At 41.4% G+C, this 21773-nt stretch overlaps 1 protein-coding gene and 1 long non-coding RNA gene across 5 annotated transcripts in view; one reads left to right on the top strand and one right to left on the bottom strand.

Moving 5' to 3' along the window:
• macf1b (microtubule actin crosslinking factor 1b) overlaps positions 1-12715 on the bottom strand; it is a 22060-nt gene extending 9345 nt beyond the window's left edge. Inside the window, exons 1-20 of one of the 3 annotated variants that reach the window (XM_044358473.1) lie at positions 12139-12715; positions 8263-9002; positions 8000-8056; positions 7708-7878; positions 6934-7100; positions 6675-6834; positions 6485-6569; positions 5943-6187; positions 4585-4704; positions 4309-4416; positions 4003-4221; positions 3427-3630; positions 3074-3305; positions 2701-2927; positions 2467-2589; positions 2275-2376; positions 1702-1803; positions 1311-1475; positions 928-1083; positions 245-442 (exon numbers count right to left, since the gene is read on the bottom strand). In XM_044358473.1, coding sequence (XP_044214408.1) covers positions 245-442; positions 928-1083; positions 1311-1475; positions 1702-1803; positions 2275-2376; positions 2467-2589; positions 2701-2927; positions 3074-3305; positions 3427-3630; positions 4003-4221; positions 4309-4416; positions 4585-4704; positions 5943-6187; positions 6485-6569; positions 6675-6834; positions 6934-7100; positions 7708-7878; positions 8000-8056; positions 8263-8919 — 3498 coding nt within the window. In that variant the 5' untranslated portion in view covers positions 8920-9002; positions 12139-12715. Of the gene's footprint in view, positions 1-244; positions 443-927; positions 1084-1310; positions 1476-1701; positions 1804-2274; positions 2377-2466; positions 2590-2700; positions 2928-3073; positions 3306-3426; positions 3631-4002; positions 4222-4308; positions 4417-4584; positions 4705-5942; positions 6188-6484; positions 6570-6674; positions 6835-6933; positions 7101-7707; positions 7879-7999; positions 8057-8262; positions 9003-11895; positions 12117-12138 lie in introns of those variants that run through there. The other 2 variants (XM_044358471.1, XM_044358472.1) reach the window with 2 other exon arrangements.
• On the top strand, positions 7037-21773 carry LOC122986935. 2 transcript variants are annotated; one of them, XR_006404417.1, is made up of 5 exons: positions 7037-7125; positions 7360-7461; positions 17006-17152; positions 18335-19611; positions 19747-21773. It is a non-coding gene; the product is annotated as an uncharacterized LOC122986935 (long non-coding RNA). The 2 variants fall into 2 exon arrangements; XR_006404416.1 differs by lacking the exons at positions 18335-19611; positions 19747-21773 and having other exon boundaries at positions 17006-17940.

The raw sequence follows: 21773 nt of genomic DNA, 5'->3' as shown, positions 1-21773 counted from the left end.
TAGCATGCTCCAGTCCTTTTATCCCTGTAATTTAATAGAGCTTTGCCTCCCTTTTTGACAGTAAATGCCACAAGTTCAAATCTGGACTCACACCCACACACCTGTATGTTCATCTTTACAATCACCACAAGAGGGCGCCGTGCTACAGTGATAATGAAACATAAAATACAGCATAACTAATCATCTAATAATCACTCTTGCCACAACTTAAAGAAAATAATGGATCTTTTTCTTTTATCTTTACCTGACTGAGTCTGTTCTCTAATTCCAGCTGCCTGCGTTCGGTCTCACAGCGGACAAACTCCCAGCTTTCATTGAGTTGCTCCAGTTGAGACTGTAGACCGTGTGAGCTGTCCCCAGACCCAACCTCCAGCAGCCCCCTGCCTGCCTGGTTCAGGGACTCCATCGTGCGGGCATGGGACATGACATCATTATGCAAGACCTTTGAGAAAAAAGAAGCATTATGAAGTTAAAAGCAGATTAATCATATCTGTGTCAGTTAAATTCATGTTCAAGTATTGCATGGATCTAAGTGTTTTCTGCTCATAGTTGTGTCTCACAGTTCAGTCAAAGACATTATTATCAGACAATTCTAGCAGTTTGTAGTGTTAATACTATAGTGCTGTTAAAAGTTCATTAACAGCGAGCAGGAATAATACATGGGCTACAGATGCTGGTGGACACAAAGATTTACACTTCACTTTCAGAAGACAGAGGCCTGTTATTCATTCAAGGCTAAGTGTTCAGTGTTATCTAGCAGATAAACCCACAGTTCAATGTGAAGGTCTGAGTTACAGGATTTACTGTTTTCTGAGACCTTCAGAGTCTGAAAGAGTTCTGTTACCTCAGAACTTACGTCTGACATTTCCAATGGCTTATTTTGAACTGTTAATCATTATATATTACTGTAATTAGGCCACCACCAACCTTGTGTTTAGCCAGCTCTATTTCACAGGCCTGCAGGTCGATGCTGATTGGCTGGCTGCCCTGCAGTTGTTCAGCGGTGCGGGCCAGCCATGTGTGCAGCTCATCCAGTGTGTTTTGGAACTGACCCAGACCCAGCAGAGCACACTCCAGCTGATGCTGCAAACAGAATGAGTCGATAGAAGGATTTCAGGTGATGTAGAATTATTGGTGGCAGCAACTGGACAAAAATAATTCTGTGTTTTGAAGTGTGCACAATTTCCAGCTAAATATAGTGCCTGCCGGGCCAGCTGTTGATTGTTGTACTGACATCAAATTGAATTAATGGATTATAGTGACATGTTAACATTAATATTCCATGATCATATCTGCTTCCATATACTCACCTGTCTGCTGACAGTCTCTGACTCCAGGCTGTCCCAGCGCAGTCTAAAGTCACACAGCGGTGAGACAGAGCCTGGACGCTCTGAGCCAGGAGACAACCGGCACACAAAGCGATGGTTCAGGCTTTCTATCTCGATCTTCTTCTGGTAAAGTTCTCGCTTAAATTCCTGAAGGAAAAAATAAAGAGTGACTATACTGTATGTTTAGACTTACATTCAAGTCAATATTTTCATATCTGTTTTATGTTATGTTTTATGTTATAATAAAGACAATACACATATCCAAAAGCATTGTCAATTAACATGTGAGCCAAAAATTAGGTAGAACATTGACCACTGGAGCTAGTCTCATAGATGAATACTTTTCAGTGTTCAGCTCAGCGTGAAACCTCACCTTGAAATCACGCAGCTGCTCTTTGACTGATTCCAGGTCAGTTCCTACCATGAACTCTTCAGTAGACCTCAGCTCAGCTGACTTCAACCACTCAAAAAGACCCTATTAACACAACAATAAAAGAGTACTTATGAAAGCCAGTTAACTCAGCCATGATTTCATGCCATGCCATGTGAGTGTAACATTGAATACATTTTGTTCTCAACAGCCAAACATGTAACCCTGCTGGTACATACAGCTGGATACATTTCATCTAGTTTTCTTTTGATACTGTCTAACACAGTTTACACCATTAAACTCATTTGCCTTTGGCAGAGGACCACATAATCTGTCATTTAATCATAAGCAAAGCTGCAGGGAGTAAGAGTCTGAATAAAAGACTAGCTTTGTATTTGACAGAATGCCACACAACACAGCTTGAGTCAGACAGTGGTGGCCAAAATCGTCCTAAATGATTTGGCAATGACATGAAGCATGAATATGGCATATTTGTTAGTGACTCCACTGGCTCATTATACACACACATTCATATATATATATGTGCAATCATATACTGTATATGCAAACACACACCTGCATAGTGTCTTGATAGTGTAAGGCCATCTGCAAGGCCTCCTCCAGCTTTTTGTGACATTCATTCCACAGTTTGCTCAGGTTGTTCCATGTACAATAGAGCTTTAAAATGGCAAAAGACAGAGTTGTACTGTCAGTTAGTCAACACAACACTGTGAGTTTAAAATTATTTTATTTAAATGCATCGCTTACTTCATCTAGACTCTTTGTGACATCTGGTTTGTCTGTATCTCCACATGCTGACATCAGGTCCATTCCCAGAACACCAAGAGTGTCCAAATCTCCTTGTAAACTGTCAATATCCTCCCTGAGAGTCTATAAGGTGGAAAAATGAAAAAGGTTACACGGTATCATGGTGAATAAGTATACATATTATAACAATATGTGTTTCATATGCATGCTCCCTTTTATAGTTTCCAGACAAACCTGCATGGTTTCAAGGCTCTGGCGGATTGTTTCGGAATCTGTCCGACTTGCGTTGAGATCCAAAACTGCCTGCTGAGCATCATTGAGAGCAGCCGTGACATCGCTGACATCACTCCAGAACTTCATGGCGAGATCCAAGAGTTTGAGCAGCCAGCTTTCCCTCTCCTGGGCCTGAGCATGTGTCTCATCCCACAGCTGGGATAGGCTGGACACTCGCTCCTGGATTGCTAGAATTGCAAGGATATAGCAAGGACGTTGCTGAAAATCTGCTCTTTAACAGTAAATAGCAGTGCTACATCAATGTCACATGTGTTTGTAGTAGGACAATATTGTATGTGTGTACAAACAAGATAATTTCTACCAAGATGATCACCTGTGCCTATGGATCCATCACCAGCTGCCTGTGTGTTAGCCAGCAGCTCGTCCGCCTGTGTCTTGATACTGGTGAGGCCCAGTTCCAGCTTGGACAGCTCAGTCAGGGTGTACTTGTTATCCTGCAGCTGCTCCTGGATCCTCGGCGTGAGGCCTTGAAGGGAGGTGGGAGTCTGCATGCGACTGCACAGGCGGTCAAGACTTTCTCTGATAAGAGTCATCCTCTCATTCAGCTAGGAACAAGAAAAGATTAAGTTTGTTGTGTATTTGTGATACACTAAAAAATGAAAAATTCACCCTGATGTCGACGGAGAGCTCTTTACGACATTTTCTGCATTATCCAAGCATTCTTACCTGTGTGAATCGAGGTAGAGACTCCTCGAGTAGATTGGCAGTCTCCTTGACCCGGTCTCTAATGGCTCTATGCTGTTCCTCGGCCTCTGTAGCTTTGCGACAGAACTCATCCCCCTGAGTGGGGTTTAGCTCTGACAAGCGCTTTGCCAGAGAGCATAAGCGTGCAATCAAGGGTCTGTGTTCTGCTATAGACTCCCTCAGACCCTTAGCAGAGGAGAAAGACAAAGAGAGGTTTAATAACAATGTGGAGAGAAGACATTTTTCAGAAAGAACCAGATTTGAGTTTAATCTCTAAAATGAGTAGAAGAAGGTTGAAAAAAATCACAATGTCTCAGTTTTCATGGCATACCTGACCAAACAGAAATGGCATTATAGTACAGTGGTGGTAAGGTAACCAGGTAAAGAAGGAGATTACAGTAATGAACTATGTTTGAACAGAACAGCTCATTTACCCTGAGGAAAATGGTCGCAGAATGTGAAGTATAAAAGGACTTCTTTGTTGAACTGAACAAAAAAGGGATGATGAAAAAAAGAGAAAAGCTGGCACTCTAATGTGCGGAAGCAGGCTTCTTCTACCTGTAAGAGATCCTGTTGTTCCCGAAATGCTTCATAGCTAATTGTGCTCAGGGAGAGCTGGCCAATAAGGGTTTGAGTTTCTTCTAGCCAGGGTGAAACCTCAGCGAGGCCCTCTGAGAACTGGAGAAGAAGTGATTGAGCATGCTCAAGCTGCAGGACCACATGGGAATTGGTAGCTGAGGTGGTGTTGCATTGTTCCTGTAAGGCCTCTAATGGGGTCTGCATGGAGAGGTGAGATTTTAGATTTCAATCATTTTGTTTGAATTATTGGTAAAATGGTTGCATAAAATGGAATGAAGAGAATACCTGCAGATCGCCTGTTTCCCCTTCATCACTGTATGTTAACAAGATTTCAGCAATCTTCACCATCTTCTCAATGTTGAACCTGTGCTGGAGAATCTCCACAGCCAAAATCTATTCAGGATATAATACATCAAATTAAATTCACATACCTAACATTATTTTAATGATTTTATAAAACTATACTTCTTTACAGAATATCTCACATTACAAATTCAATTTAAACATGACATGTTACTTTTGAAAGTGGGAAAAGGTTTATTGAGTGCATAATGTCCTGACCTTCTGCTCATAGAGTTGTTCAGATATGAGCTCTGGGTCCAGATTAATGGTTTTCAGCTTTTCAAGACTTAGCGCTGTGTCTCTGAACCAAGCCATCTCTTTCACCACCGCCTGTTCCAGCTGAAAAAAAAATTACAGTACAGTATCTTAGCATAGCAGTGATAGCATTATCATTTAAATATGATACTAACATTTCCAAAGGCTGAGCACATTTGCGAGCAAATACCGACATTGACATTATTCTGTCATAGACTGGATATTCTGAATTATAGCTAGCAAATGTGTGGTATAACAAATTATTCATGGTTTCATGATTTCATGATGATTTCATTCATCATGAAAAAATAATTATACAAATATATATTATACATTTGATATATAATAATACAATATATGAGATGCATATTTGATACATCATACCTTATGTTTATACTGTATGTAAAAATGTGCCAAATATTTGAATTTAGGGTCATAATGTAGGCTAATAGTATGCAGATAAAGGCCATTTTCATGGTAGATAGTCTGACTTAAAAAGCACAAGTGTAACTAATGTATTACTTTAATTACACCTGTGTATTATCTCCAATGACATGTCTAAACAGGCAATGGCTAAGTGAGGTCACTAACTAACCACCAAAGCAGGCACCATCATGGAGGTCCACTAGAGATGCGATGTGGACATATATACTAAAATGGATTTGAGATGCATGGTTCATGGCTGTCAGTAACACAGTAAGTCTGATACAGTATGTGTTTGCAAATAAGTTACAGGAAATATACTCAGCTGTCATGTGTATAGTTCATTCTTAAGTATATGGCTAGCTTCACATGCATAAGCAGAGCTCGTCATAACTTGATAAAGCTAGCCAACCAGGTAACCTAACCTATTTAAATTTAGCAAAGTAATGAAAGATACAGTGTGTTGTAAATATGTCAATGGTTGGCTTTTCTAAATTCCTGTAAACTTATCCCTACTTTGGTACATTTAACTGCTAGCTGGTGAGCTAGCTAGCTAAGTAGTAAAGAAAGTTTGTTCAGGTACACAGTTGAAGCTAGCTACCTTCTTTAAAAACTGATACTAGCTTACTTCAGTAATGTGATCAACAATTTGGAAGTAGTTTGCTCTGCTATGTCAAGCAATGCCACAAAACATAGCTGTTAAGCACAAAATTAACCAGATTTAATGATTCTAGTCAAAAAAACACAAAAAGCTATAACCTGTCTAACACAATTTACTTTTGTTCTTGCAGCAAATTCACACACTCTTTCATCCATTTGCTTCGAACTTCCACTAGTGTGCTGCTAGGGAGTGTATACAACCTGTAGTATTTAGTATTGTGTGGGAACATTAACGTTACCCTCTGTCTCTCAGCTGAACATAGTACTGCATCTCCGGCATGTGTCTGTGCTCCTGCTGCCCCCAGAAGCTCCCTTTCGATGCGGCCCAGCCACAGATGAAGGTCCTCCTGGCTGGATGTGCAGCGACTAGAGGCCTCCAGGGCCTGCTCCAGCCTCTGCAGCACATCCAGACTGCTCAGACTCAGCACAGAGCAACGGATACGCAGAGCATCCATCTTCTCCTGCACCTGCTGGGCCTCCTCCTCTGAAAAAAGACCAGAATTCAGAATTCTTTAGATAAGACCAATATACTGTACTAGTTCGGGCTCATATTGATAATATTTTTAAAAAATATGTTTTTCAACTTTGGTAGGATTGGCAGGATGTGCTTTTTTGACTGACACATACATTGTAGAATTCATCAATAGGCTACTATACCAGACATTACAAGTATCTAATATTTACTGTAACTGTTACTTCTAACAGTTTTACAATAAAGGAGTCTGCTATTTGTCACATTTCAATAATATGTACATTAGTATTAATGTGCAGTAAACTTTACCTGAGATTGCTTCCATTAGATCATGACCTGACTTCTGTATTTTTCCTAGGTCAGCAGTTTTGACTTGAATCTCTTCAACAACAGCCTAAAAGAAAATGATAATGTGTCAAAATTATATTCCTTTCATCAAACAACACAGTGCACATGTACTGTATACATGCAGTTGAACCATACATGATAGATTTCCAACCTTGGCCCGATCTGTGGCCTCTGAGAGATGCAGCATCACTCTCTCTGCATTGCGTAGTTCCGCTAGGACCTGTTCCACAGATATGAGCCATTGCTGCAGGCTCTCTACTCCGTCCTGGAAGAGCTGGGCCCTGGGCAGAATGAGCTCCAGACTCGCCCTCCTACCAATGACAAAGTTCCCATCATGAGTGAATGAAATTTCTATCATACATTAATCTTTGCCAAACCAAAGTGTGGCATTGCCAATAAATGAAGCTGACCTTTGCTCTGCCTCCAGCTGTAAGGCCTCCCACTTCTGTTTGAGAGTGGAGAGCTTGACCTTTGCCTGCTCCCCCTCCTCTCCTGGGTGGGCCTCCACCAGGCGAGGGCCCTCCAACATCATCGTGTCCATGCTGCGCCGTCGGTCGGCTAGAAGGCGTTGCAAGAGCTGGAGAACAACAAAACATTCTCAGGTAAGGTCATATTTTGTTGAATCAAAAATGTTCATCACAGGCATGTGATTAAAATATAAATCAAAGCCCCCACAGAGACTATTATTTATTTAATCAGAAATCACACACAGTTCTTATCAGTACTACAGTGAATGTTAACCTTATGAGGTTTAATTTCAGAGAAATGTCATTGCTTGCAGTAAGAATTAACCTTTATCAAAGCCCTATTCTTGTGTTTTTCTGTCTTTGTGTCAGTGTGGAGGAAGCCCTGTCTCATGTGTCAAGCTTATATTGTTAAGAGCCAGGCAGGTTTCACCTCATCCTAAAGCTCACAATGGGTGTGATTACAGCTGAAAGGTGAGAGACTTCCCTGCTTTTTTTCATACCCCCAGGAAATGTTCACAAAGACGTACTGAAGCTCATTGTGGCTATGAACGCCACCCATTCACTCCTGAATTATATTATAAAGGGTGTATTTTCCATGACCTGAGCACACCTTTCTATAGGGAAACCTTTCAGGTATATTCCCCCTACTACAGTCCTTCAAAGACGTTTTTTGGAACATGAAATGGGGTGATGTGATGTCGCTGATAACAAACAAACCTTTTGTTCTTGAAGCTGTGCTTTCACCACTTTGACCTCTGAGGATGGTGGTTTCTGATTGGCTGTGAGCTCCTCTATCTCATATACCCATGTGAGCAATGATTCCAGGTTTTGGAGGAATGTCTCACAATCTGTAGACACATCCCGCAGTGCCAAGGTAGATCTTGTTCCCTTTAGGGAGACCATCAAAAAATGTTAGCCGTAGTGGGAATGAATGAAAATAGGTCAATGATTTCAGGAAAAACATGATCTGTTGCAACACAAGTAGATTAGGATTAAGGGTAAAACATACACTCCATTTATCGAGGCAGGAATCCTGGTCTGAGCTTGAGTGCCCATCACTTTGGAGCTGCAAAGTAAAGAAGGTCCACATGTTGCATCAATTTATAAAATTGTAGCTTTAGACTTTCAGACCCACCACAATGTCATAGAGACAAAATGTTGCTTTTAAAGACAGACTAGAGTGAGAATTGTTAGTTTAGATGAGAGGAGGAAGGAATGGAATGGAAGGACAGATGAGACTTGATATGGTTGAAAGTTCGTGTTTTTATCAACCTGAGCGAGTTCCTCAGCGACTCCATTGAGGACTCTAACAGTTCTGGTGACTATAGGATCCCCTCCTTTATCTCCTGCTGGATACTCTGTCACTTCAACGATTTCAGTTACGATTGTTTCTGTCACTTCCGTCACCTCCGTAACCTCACGTGATGCCACAGTCTTCCAGGACCAGGGACTGCCTTCTCTAGAGTCTCTTCTCTGGAAGCTGGCCCTTCTCTCTGCAGCGTTCTTGTCAGGGTGAGCCAGAGGAGATCTGGCAAACTCTGGAGGCACCATTCTCCTTGTTAGTGTCCCATTCCGGGATGTTTTTATTGGAGAAGGGCTGCTATGCCAGGCATTATCCAGAGTACTAGTGCTCCTGATTGTGGAAGCAGGGGAGCTGCGGAGGAGTTTGTCCGAAACGGGAGTATGAGCCCCCTCCTCCCTCTTAAGATCTATTTCCTGTGCCCCCTTGTCTCTCTCTACCTCTCTTTCCTTGTTCGTATCCTCCTTGTCTTTGTCTTTGACAACATCTTGTCCTTTGGCCTCCCCATGTTGCTCCTGTGGCTGCCACTCTCTTCGTCGTTGGTAGCACTCCTTCAGGAAGTCCTCATCTGACCTCACATGCTTGGACTTCTGGCCCAGGCAGCTGGGCCTGCTGATGAGGTTACCCATAATCCTTCAGCCCAGAGGCTAGTGAGGTAGTAATAGGTGAGGTAAGGCCCCTCGGCCATGCATGCGGAAGATCCTTCAGCTACCTAAAATAAGACAAGTGGGCTCTGGGTCATCATGTAATGAAAAATTGCTCATTGTGCAAATCAACAAAACATGCTGTTCTTTCCCTGAAAGCGCAACTTTCCTGCATTAAAGTCATTATGTACTACTTGCCACCATCTTCAGAAAACTGCACTGAGACTAAATGAAACCAGTCTCTCACATTCTTTATTTGCTAAATTTCCGTGCCAATATTTCCCTTTTCTTGGCAATGAGAGACAAGAGGGAACCACAGCAGAGATACTTGGCCAGGATATTCCCTGTCCCTTTGTCTTCCTTTAGACCACATACACACATGCTCCTCTCTATCTCGCATCACCAACTGAAATATTCTGGGCTTAGAAATCAATGTGACAGGCTTGTCGAGGATCCCACTGTTGAGTCTGGCATGAAGAACCATTGGCAAACAGCCAACTCTTTCTCTAGCTCAGCCTGGACCAGTCCTGGGAAACCCGTTAAGGATCTGATCAAATATGACAGCCATAAAAATGCAGACATCGCCTCATTTCTCTGGGGTGACAATAAGAGGGGAGGGAAGGAACACAGACTGGCATGGGGGCAGTGGAGGGGGGTTGTTAGGAAAACAACACAGCAATAGCATGAAAGTGCTGTTCTGGAAAAAAAAGGCTTTTGATAATGGTCACCAACTTACCAATCCTCTTGAATGACAATTTTCAATCCAACTATGATCTGATAAATATCTCGTCTGTCTAAATTAATATGTTATTGAAAAGAGTGTCATAAAGAGCATTGGCAGTGACAGATTCAAACTGTGTCAGCATGCCTTCTTCACCCTCAGCTCAGTGCCTTCATTGTTTTGACAGAAGGGTTAAAGGTGAATGTAATTATCTTGGTCTAGAGGAGCTGAGGTGAGCCCATCAGTAGATCACAGTCAGGGTTCCTGTTGAGGCTGGGTCCTCCCTCTGAGACGAGGTTGGACTGGTCCATTCAGAATTATACAGGTCACCTCAGGACATGCTTGGTGACTAAAGATTGGAGAGGGGGGCAATATGGTTCAACAAAGGGGAAATTAGGATGTTGGCTTCTCAAACTACTACTGAGAAGATGTTTTTCTGGCTTGAAAATGCAGAAAAAGAGGATATAGTGAAGATAGTAGTATACATTATTTGTACTTCTCTTCTGTTTGCATTTGTGTTGCATTGTTTTAAGCACAATTGGTGTACAGTTATATCTTACAGTTAGGTACTAGGCAGACAAATGATGCTGAATATTCTGCATTTATCTTTGCCAGTGGTTAGACACAAAGAAAGTCTGCAGCCAAGGAGAAAAACTGTCAATATCCATCCCATATTTGAATATAATCTCATTTCTCATTCCCAAACGTAAAACCAATTACAATTAAGATGCCACCGCTTTTAACTAAATGAGAATCTCAAAATGACCTAGTTTGATATGATGCCTCCATGTGCATTAGGCTAGTAATCATCTACATCATGCTTGTCTCTGCAGAGCAGATGATGCAGTCAAGGGATCCACAGGGGAGTACACAGTCGGATCAGAGAGTGGTGCCCAGACAAAGCCCCAGCCTCAAGATCAATGATTACCCAGTTAGCTCAGATCACTGCCCAGCAGTCTCCTGAGGAGGCCAGAGAGAGTGTCTGTGGCTGTGTCCACATGGGTTAACAATGCAAGAGCGAGGGTGTGCCGTGTCTGGTTACTGCACCACATGTGTGGTCATTTGCTAAATTACACGGTTGCTTCTACACTGATCTCACAGCACTGTATGTGAGGATATGCTGAGTAGTTTCATTAGAGGAGGGATGCTCTTAAATCAAAATATGCATTTTTTATTATGTCTAATAGACCGGACCACCCAGATGATGATATACAACATACAATTAACCATTTTATAGGCAGTCTTTGGTCCTCAAATGAGGAAACATAACATTGCTATGACCTACATAATTCAACAATGAAAGCAAACCAGAAAAATCCTCTGAAGATGCCCCACGCCTGAATCTGATGTGCACCTCCTCTTTCTTTCTAGTATGATGATACTAGAGAACCAGGGAGCCAGAGAACCACTCCTTCATTTAACTCATATTGCGGATGACCTAACCATCCCATCACTTAACCTGTTTAGAAATGGCCCTTAATTCAGACCAGCCCTTTCTGTGCTCTCAACAGTGATTTATGATACATGACCGCAGTCCATTTCCTGATGAATTCAATTACAACCATAGTATAGGGGTTTCTCCACAGCGTGGAAAAATAAATATGAAATAAAAACCTAATGTTACTATCTGGAGGAAATCAGTTACTTCAATTACACATCCCATATCTAATTTTTATCTAATTGCGTACACATGTATGTGCATATATACAAGTGTTTTGACCAACGCCTTACTCACCAGCATGCCCTAGAAAGATCTTATGTTTGTCTTGTGTATTACAAAGACTGACCCATTTATATTATTCAAGAAGCACTCTGTGGGTGGATTTGTAATTAGTAGAAGGACAATAATCATAAATCACAACAGTAGAGCCCCATAATGTTGTGTCACTGCTGTGTGTGTCTCTCTGTTGAGGGAGGTCCTGAAGTAGTAATCATGGTAGTGGTCCCTAATCAAGGATGGCAGCTGTGCATTCACCCATGAGACTCATAACATTTTGGGGTGGATATTGTACAAGGTCACAAATTCATCTCAGAGACAGAGTCCTCTAAACATGCAACACAAAGCTACTGTATAAAATGAAATGTCAGCATGGCTTCTGCAAAACGAGCAGTTAGTGAAAATGGCCACGCCAACTGAGGTTAAAATGTTGATCAAGATTGTGAATCCTTCTCATAAAATCCAAGCAACTTAAAGACTGTTTACACAGAAAAAACTACTGAGTTGAATAAAATATACTTACATTACAATGATCCATTCACACTGATTTTGTTTCTACTGGAATATTTCATTGCCTGTTGCACTTGTATTTTATGTACCTATTCAGAATAAATGAAGAAATATCCGTCAGTCACAACTCCTTCACTGTCACATGGCTCCCTGGTTCAATCACTGACCAGCAAAGTCCAAAACCAGAACTCCCTCTAAGCCAATCCTGTGTTGGTGGCAGTTTTTGGCGGTTTGAGTTTACGTGAACCACACTTACCCTGAAGCAGAGCCCAACAGCATGAGTAAAGGAATCCAGCCAGTCCTCAATCACCATTCAAAAAGGAGTGAAAGAAAAAAAAAATCCAGCTTTGTTTGAGCATCCTTTGAACGGCCTCCCAGCTCCCAACATCCCAAACTGAAGACTCCTCACATACACATACACATGCATGCTCCCTCCAACGCACACTCAATCAAGTCCACTCATTCACACATGCTCACATACAAACACACTTTCTAAACACACTCACACATGCCCTGATAACTCATGCTTTTCTGTTGCCCACAGTCACAGGCAAACAATGTCCTCCTCTCCCCTCACACTGCACCCCTCCCCTCCCCTCACTTCACTTCTCCTCCCACCAGCTCTGCTCCTCTCTCTTTCTTCTTTGTTGTGGGAGCTGTGATAGAGGAATTCCTTCCTTGTTAATGCCGCCGATGGGATAGTGCGCCCAGATGAAGACAATGTATTCCAACGGCTCAGTTGAACTCCCACAGTTCCCAGCCAAGAGCAGTTTTCACATGGAGGTCATATTCTGCCAGTTCCACGTAACGGCAAGGCGGTGGCATTCTCACCAGCTCTGCTGCTGCTCAGGTTGCTCCTGTACCAGGCAGCTAGGCGGCAAAGTGCCCCCTTTACCTTCCCCAGGCTTTTTTCTCTCACTCTTTCCCCCTTCTCATCCAACAAAGCCCCTCCTCTGGGTTTGACTGCGGCTCAGAAAACTCCATGCTGCTTCTGCTTGAAAAATGGGGTGGTTGGGGGGCAAAAAAAGAAGAGTTTTCTAAAGACCCCTGGGCCGCCCTCGAAACATTCACATGTTAAGTGACAGCTGCCTCAGCCCATTCCCTCTCTCGATGGCGAGGGAGAGAAGTGCAGTCTACAAAAGAAGGGACCCACACCCACCCTGCTACCCACCCACTCACATATTCACCCCCAACCCCCTTGCAGTCCCCCTTCCCCATTCAGAGTCAGTGCAGCAGTCTCCACAGCAGCAACAAAGACGACTAATTACTGTAAAACATCTCAGATTACTTTTCAACTCACTTCCAGCAATTGCAAACTCGGCCAGTAAACAAAGAGCCTGGAAGCAAACACGAAATAGACAGCAATGGGGAGATAATACAGCGTCTTTTCTCTGCTTTTGGCTTGGGAAAGCAAAGGAAGGACCCCTATGGTGAAATTCTATCATGCTCCATTTCAATAAGTCACAATATTTGTCTAGAAATGCAGCACTCCAAGCATACTGTATGCAAACACCATTACAGCGATAGTTCCTCACATTCTGTGGTGTTTTAACCAAACCATGTGAACTTTTTTTGTTAAATATATTTCAGGTGTTTATTCAAATATAAGATAGTGATCAACATTACTTCTAATACCAGAATCATCTCTCTGGAAATTATAGTGTGCAGGTGAGGTGCGCTAAAACCTAACAGAAGCGTGCGTACAGGTGATTTACAAAGAGTGTTTACGCCTCAAATCCTGCCCTTTTTATTTCTTTTCCTTCTGTTTTTCTCCAGCCAACCAAATAATCAACCAATCATCTGATCCACCAAATGCATGCATGCAAGTACAGTACACACACCCACACTCTTCCTGCTCCGTCTCGCCAATAAACATGCACACACACGCATGCATGCAGGCACCCACTCTCTACCTCCCTCTTAATCCACAAGGTCATTTTCTGAGTGTTAGAATTAGTTAAAGGAGAAAGCATCTGAGGGAAAGCAAATGTCACCATTGACTTTCAATAAACAACCACATCTAGCTCAAATATTTCTCTTGAGCATGGATTTCACAAGTTTTTATGTGATATTACTTTTTACATAAAGATGTCAGCCTGTATTTAATTTATTTATTTACTCTCTGTGCAGCCAGACATGAATAATATATTCTATGAGTAGGAGGAATATTCACGTGCCTTTCTGCGTGCATTCCATTGTGCCAGTATATGCTCCCTTCATAAAATATCATATAATCAATACCACTCGTTCTGCCTTCTGAGTCACATGTGAGTAGAAATCTCTTAGGACCTGTCAATACAAACGTAGTTTATTCAGTGTGAGGTGTGTTCACAGTCCTGATTTATTTGGTTTGGGCCACAGGATCATGATGTAACTCCATTAACAAAGATTTAAGTCCAGTATGTTCAGCTGGAACTGCACACAGGGTATGTCTTTTAACAAATAGCTCAACCAAAGATGAAAGTTTTGTCATTTTACTGTCATGTTAGGTCAAATGTACGCAAGAGAGTGGCTCTATCACTAAAATTACATTTATATCAGGGAATAACACTCACAGTATCTGATTAATAATTTGAAAAATCAGTTAAAATATATTTAATTTAAAGGATTTAAAGGTATACTATGCAGGATTTGTCGGTTGGTGTTTGTAAACACAGCATTCAAAGTTGACCCCTCCTCCCTGGCTCTACGAGCGAGAGACAGAGAGAGAGAGAGGGAGAGCAGCGGTGGTCGAGCCAGCTAGAGAGTGAGTGAATGAAGAGAGCAAGTGGTGCTGGCAAGAACAAAGCAGCTGAATCAGAGAAATAAAACATTATTTACTGATTGTTGCATGGTGGTTATAATTTAAAGCACAAATAAATACGCCCACACCTCCGCACAACCCTGCAGGAAGGTGCTGCATTGCCAGATTTTGTGTGAATGCAGCCAAAACACAGCTTCATCCTGTCCACTGTGGCCTCTCTGCTTTATGTGTGTGTGTAGCTCAGCCCCACCCTCGGTCAAGCAGACACACAGACCTGCTGCTCTTTGTACATCCATGACACAGAGTCAAAGAGCAGAGTGGAGCAGAGGAGAGAGAGAGACAATGATGTAACCTAGTTGCTATGCTACAGGTACCGACCTCACATCCTGTGTGCTGTTATTGGCCGGGGTCTCCACACCCACTGCCCAAAGGTTGACACCTAGAAATGTCCCAAACACAGCAAACTAATAAGAAAATAAGAAGATACAGGCACAGGGCAGGGTCTCTGCAGATAAATACACAGCCACACACTTCTTGTGGGTCATAAATGATGATTGAGAGGGATTATTTTTGTATGAGTCTATACATTATTTTTTAGGAAAATCTTGCATATAATACCTTTAAGTTAACCAGGATGGGACATGATTTTTTGCAGTTCTAGTCTTGTAAAAGAATCTATACTGTTATTGTCCACATAGCTATTCATTTAATAGCATTCAAAACCTCTTCATGAAAAAGCGCTAAATATGCTGGTGGTGGTAAAAAAAAAAATTAAATAAAATGGACAAATAAATCTGCTTTGAAGCTGCCTCAGGTTTTCACAGCTATCCACAGCTCCTACATGACTGCAACATTTCTGACCCCCCACCCTCTTCTTGCTTTAATTTATGCAAATAGCGATAAAAAAAAAAAAAAAAACGGCTGAGAGAAAAGAAAACTGAAAATGTCTGTCACAGTGGCTGAAGAGAGAGAGACAGTGAACTGAATAGAATGACCCCTGGAGGGTCAAGTTATTTAACTCCTGAGTACTTTAGTGCTGATGCAAGGGTTCCCTGCCTGTATAAAAGATATCCTGTTCTTATCTCACAATCCTGGTGATGTACAGGGATTATACATAGGCAGCAAAGACAATTTAGCTGTAAAAGATGCACAAACTCATAGATAGCTGTTTCTTTGGGTCACTTGGAGAGCTAATGTCTTTAGTCATTTAATGAGCAAGTAAGGCCTGCATTCCCCGTCCCCCCTCTCTTTATCTGAAAGGAGCTGGCAGTGATAAGGCACCACTTTGCCAGGAAGACATTGTTGTAAAACCATGACACCTGATCCCAGCTTTCAGCATCCTCCAGCCCTCTCTGTACTAATTAAAAGATTTTGCCAAAAATCTCTCCTCTCCATTTCACAGTAGGTGCACATAGAGACTGCATGCAATTCTTAAAAAGACAAGCGCTGATGTAGTTGAAGAGCAACTGGAACGCTGTTTGGGTCTGGGCTATGCAGTGATGCAATATGCTGCCACGTCTGGCTTGATAGGTAGCTGATGAAATCATCTCATTTCTATGCGGTTTATCAATAATGGAGTGGACACAGATTGGGAGATGGGATGAAGAGAGTTTCCAAATTAATGCCATTCCAAATTAGTGACCAATGGGAGCTTAAATTTGATCACAGATCCCATGTGCCAGAGGACCTGAGAAAAAAAGATTAATTTTAGGGCTTGTTTTCCCCCTCCTCCGTTATCTCAACCTCTCTGCTGCCTTCAAATTAAATAAGACCTCAATGGCTCCTCCACAGAACATGGTAATTAGCCCCCTTCATGAGAAATGAAAAAAGGGTTAGGTTTAGGGGGGTGGGGGCTTTTTAAGGGTCACATCAGAAGCACCATTCATCGCACACACCGTCATTTATCACCAGAAGAGGTTGCTTCCAAGAAAAGTGGATGAAAGGCTGATGGGCTTCCCCACTGGGTTGCCTGGGCCCTGCTGGGCTGCCTGGATACTGGAAATTATAGTCATGGGTGAGAGGAGGATTTAGCCACTTGGGGATAGAGGAGTTCAACCCCATCATCAGCTATGTGTTTGATTCAACTGCTCCCAGGAAGAGAGGATTTACAGCCATAAGTCCACATTTTCCATTGAGCAAAGGAAGGCACAGGCCTATATACGAAGAGGCCCCATGTTGCCATTAACCCTGAAAAACTGTGTGAATCGAAAAATCTCTTATGGGAGAGATTACCTAAAGTGCTATAACATGAAAATCAATTTGACACGCCAAGCAAGAGAAAAACAATCAACTGGAAGTAAGATTTAATCCCAACTTGTATGAATAAACAAGTTTACTTTTCCGCCATCTAAGCATAGTTCTTTATTCATTTGTCTTGTAGGTGATTCACAGCAATGAAAACAAGCCCCCTTTCCCTAAAGGTTATGACAGTGTCAGAAAGCAGGGATGCTGTTTGCTGGCTGTCAGAAACAGAGAGGAGAGGATAATAGGCTGCGATCTGTGACCCCTCTTCCTGGGCCCGCTGTTTGTAAGTTGTGTGTACAAGGCTTATTTGGGATGCAGCATCTGCTGCAGGCCCAGGGAAACCAGAGACCTTTTAGACAGAGAGTCTTTATCCAGCAGTACCTCATCAGCAGGGGGGGGTGGGGAAGCAGAAAGAAGAACTTTGGACCTTAACCTGACTGTCTAACTGAAGAGATGTCATTTTGACTTGTCAGTGACATAATTTTCAGACACAGTGTAAAAAGAAAGTAGCATTTGCTATTAAAATATGCTAATTTTATTATTACTCATATGTGTCATTTTGTTAAGTTTGATTACTGTAAATCCTAAAAACATCTCACTCAGCAAGTGAACAAGTTGTTGTAATTGCTCATCTAGATGACATCACAGCTAAGAGTCTTTATCATTGCCAAGACTTAGGTATGGCAAAGTATGGGCAATTGCCACTCCTTAGATTACACAGCAGGCCTCATGTCCAAAAACATTGTGGAAGCCATTAGTTATTCACTAGAACTAATGGGTCCAGACAGTTTTGTGACCCCCATCTAATAATTTAGCACATTAACCAAACCCTATTTTGTCAGCTGTCAGATATTGTCAGATATTGTCAGATATTTATCTAATGCATTTTTGGGTTGTGTGGGCCCACTGTAGACAGTTTTGCAAATGATCAGCGCTGATTCTTGGCATAATTGGATTTGCAGGATTCTGTAATAATATAATAAAATACCATTTTTGTCTGATATTTTGAGTCTCTGGATTACAAATTATTAATTCGAGAGCACAAATTATTAAATTGAGAGCACAAATTATTACATTCAGAACTCCAGGCTCCGTATTAATTTAATTCAATTTGATAATTATTACGGAGAAATTGTTTGAATTTTTAATTAATTATTTACATTTACTTAAAGTTTTTGTAGCAAATAATGCAGGGACTTGCACACCTGCACATTTAGCAAACTGATGATTTGTTCTTTGAGCTCTTAGTCTATTAAAAACCTATTCATATTAACAATTCCCTAGTCCATATGGTGTAAGTTCTTACATTGCAGTGTTCCCATTTTTAATGCTTATAATATTCACGCTTGACAACCTCTAATTGAAGCAGACATTTATCCGTGTTCATGGGAAAAACAGTTTAAGATGTGCTGGTGCATGCCTTGTGTTAAGGAGCAGGTGTGTGTCTCTCTCCTGTGTTTTGTAGAAGGGTCTGTACGTGGGGGCGGCTCAGGGATGTCCTCATTCATGCTGCTAACTAACGAGTCCCTCAGGCCCAGACTGAAACCAGCAGTGCAGCAGACTAACAGCATTACCATGACAAAGGTCTGTGGTCGGATGCAGTATGATAAAGGCACGGTAGAGATAAAAAGACACCCCCTTATTTCACACACTCTCATTGGGGGTCAAACTAAAGCTCTCTAAAGCGTTCAAGCTTTCACAATGTGATAAGACATGCCTGTGCATCTAACACATCAATCTCCAGGGTCACAGTGGTTCTTTCAAACAGAGACAAAATGTATCATGTAAAATGAATTTTTAACTAAGAACATCTCTTCTTTTTTATTCTGTCAAAACTCTTCCCAAGATGGTAATCATTAAGTTTCTCTGAGGGTCATACAGGTTCAAACACAGATTGTATTTTGTCTCTGTGCCCTTTTTAACCATACAATCAATTAATGGCTCAAACATTCAGTCAGGACAATGGAACACATTCACTTCAATGGACCATAAACTAAATCAGCCGAAACCAATTTTAACAATAAAATCATCAAACCCTCTTAATTATTTTATGTAATTGATTCACAGCTCATTGGAGAAGGTACAGTCAGTCTTCACAGAGGATATTCTAATAATTTATTACCTCACCATCTTGGTGCTCATGTTAATGTTTTGCGCTAGAATGTCTCTCAGTTGATGTGGCTCAATAGATTAACCCCAATGACAATGTTCTTTATCTGTCTGTCTGAATTAATTCTGTCAGTGTCAAAGCACAAAACCCAGACGAGATAAAATAACATGCTATAGATCCATTGTCCCTTTGTACAAATGAGTTTTAGTTACACTAGTCAGAAAATCTGCTGACCTGGCATGACCACAAATGAGTTCCTTTTTTACTATCCAGGCTCCACGGATCCAGAGCAGCTTTGACTCTGACAAGTCTTTGTACAAATATTGGTTATAAATGGTTGTATGACAAGATCTACAGTTATGTTCTAAAAATGCCACAACAGTCAGATCTGTGCACTCTTACCATAAAGATCCTGCTTTTCTTTCCCCCCTTGCCTCTTCCTCCCATCTGAGTCTAATGTCTTTTCAGTGTGTTCGTTCATGTGTGCAGAGGGCCTCCAGTGCCAAGCACTTCTCTAGCCTGGCTGTCCAGCCAGGCACAATGGGGCCTGATTCCCCAGCCCCACTGTCCCCCTGTGGCCTAAAGAAGTCTCCCTGCAGGAGTGGAAGAGGACCACCTCGGTATCCGTCTGAGTATGTCTGACTTTGAAAAACCTCCAAAATCCCTTTGCTCTTTTTTTTTGGAATGCTCAGTTAACTAAATGTTAGTACACTGAGTCAAGAGATTCATTGGTTCATTTTCTTCTCTCTTCTTTCTTGTCTTTTCAGATGTAGTTTACTACACTTTAAAATTAAATACGATCAATCTGCATTAACGTCTGTGGGGAAATTGGGTTATTGTAGTCTGTAATGTAATGCTGTATGCCTCATAGGGAAAACTGAATGGAAGCACAAAATATTGTCTGAGAAAAATAATAAGACACTATATAAACAACAACAAAAAATATGAGGTTTATAAGCATATTCACAGATGCTCTTACATAAAAGATATACACTGTATCAAACATATAAGACAGCATTTTTTTCTCAATAGACATAGCCATCTAAAGTGTCTGTTAGCCATGCTTGCCCTGTACCACAGTGACAGTGGATTATATGAATGAGGTTGGACACAACTCACTGCCTTCATTTGGAGTCTTGCTCAGATTCCTCTCTACCCATGCAATTACAGTTGAACCAACATGTGGCAGCACGTTTATTTCAGCTAATGCCCGGGATCCACAGTACATCATATCCCTCATTCAATTCCCTTTCAAAAAGGAATTAAAAGAAATGGCCTTGGTAACCTTTTATTTTCAGTGTGCTCTCTTTCTTATCCCAAAAGACCACTGTAATCCTTCAGGGTTATAACTCAATAATGATGCAAAGTTGTTGCATTGTTTCCCAGTGTTATGAGGGCCGTACAAGTATCTTATTAGACTTTAGAAGAACTATAGTTTGCTGACATACACAATGAGAGAGAGAGTAGACATCTAAACTAAACTCCCTGATAATCATAGTTCATGACTGTTGTCACCTCAGGCGGAGGATGTGATGGCTGAAATAAATGAACAGTAAAGATGCTTTTGAGCATGGGATGAGGGGAAACAGAGAGTAAAGAGAGGTAGAGAGACAACAGCAGGCAGACAGCAGGCAGACAGACAGGAAACCCAACTAACCCTGGGGTCCAGGGGAGGCAGCCTCATCTCCATGTTCCTCAGCCACTGTCTCAGTGCTCTGATTTGACCCCTGAACTCACACTGCCATTGGCTCAAGTCCTCCATGTGCCTCCTAAAACAGGAGAGAAGTAATACAAAGTGTTTGCTATGTTGATTATATTTTATGATCAAATATCTCAAACCTACAGTCAGGACACTGGAATGTAAAATTTGCATTTGAAACTAAATCAAACCTAAGATATGTAGTGTCTTATCTATTGCACATGTTGAACTGTGGAGAACAGTATTGTGCTCCCATTTACGCTGAGTGTGTACTATGGAAGTGACAATAAACATGATTCTGATATATATTTTTGTCTTTTTCATATCAAGAATAAACCCACAGTGTCGCTTAATATGACTTCTTCATATTACATTAAGTGATCCAATGTGCTAGCATTTATGGAATAGCTGTACTATGAATACAAAATGTGCACTTTAGTTTTGTTTTTATTGAATGAAGCAGATGATGTCTGACAGGAAGCAGGTGATTTGGACAACAGACACAAGAGCATAGTCATCACTTGTACTTTGGCAGGAAGAGCTAAAACAAGGCCTTTAAGAATTATCGTTCTCATCAATGGTTAACCAAGTCTCCTCAGTTGAAAACGTTTGCAAAATATCTCATTAGGAAGGCATCTGCTCTCTCTGTCTGTTGGGCTGGAACCTTAGTCTTCTTGTTTCAGTATGTTTCAATTAGATGTTTTACACTGTGTGCTCACGTCACAATTCATAGTTCTGTCTTTGTGTTGTTGGCAAATACAGACCGGTCTACAAAGCTGATACAATCGACCAACTGTCGTCACAAGCTGTTTGGTTTGTTTAATCTGACTGTTGGTGGCCAATTTGCCAGATTCATTCATTTTAATTACAAAGTGCCTATCTATGTGATGAACCTTGGTGCTTATTATATATTGGATAGTATTTCTAAAAGGTTGAATATTTTAATTTGTACAAATTCATCAGTTTGTCAAGGGCACAGTACCCAATACTTGTGGCACTCCGTCAAGAAGAATGGACGACAATCTAATAGCTGTGTTCTAATTTGAAGCATACCCATATCTCTGATCCTGTGATGTAGGTGTTGGTGATCCAAAC

This window comes from Thunnus albacares, chromosome 8 (genome assembly GCF_914725855.1).
Source record: "Thunnus albacares chromosome 8, fThuAlb1.1, whole genome shotgun sequence".
NCBI classification, from domain to species: domain Eukaryota; kingdom Metazoa; phylum Chordata; class Actinopteri; order Scombriformes; family Scombridae; genus Thunnus; species Thunnus albacares.
This window is presented reverse-complemented; position numbering and strand designations above follow the sequence as displayed.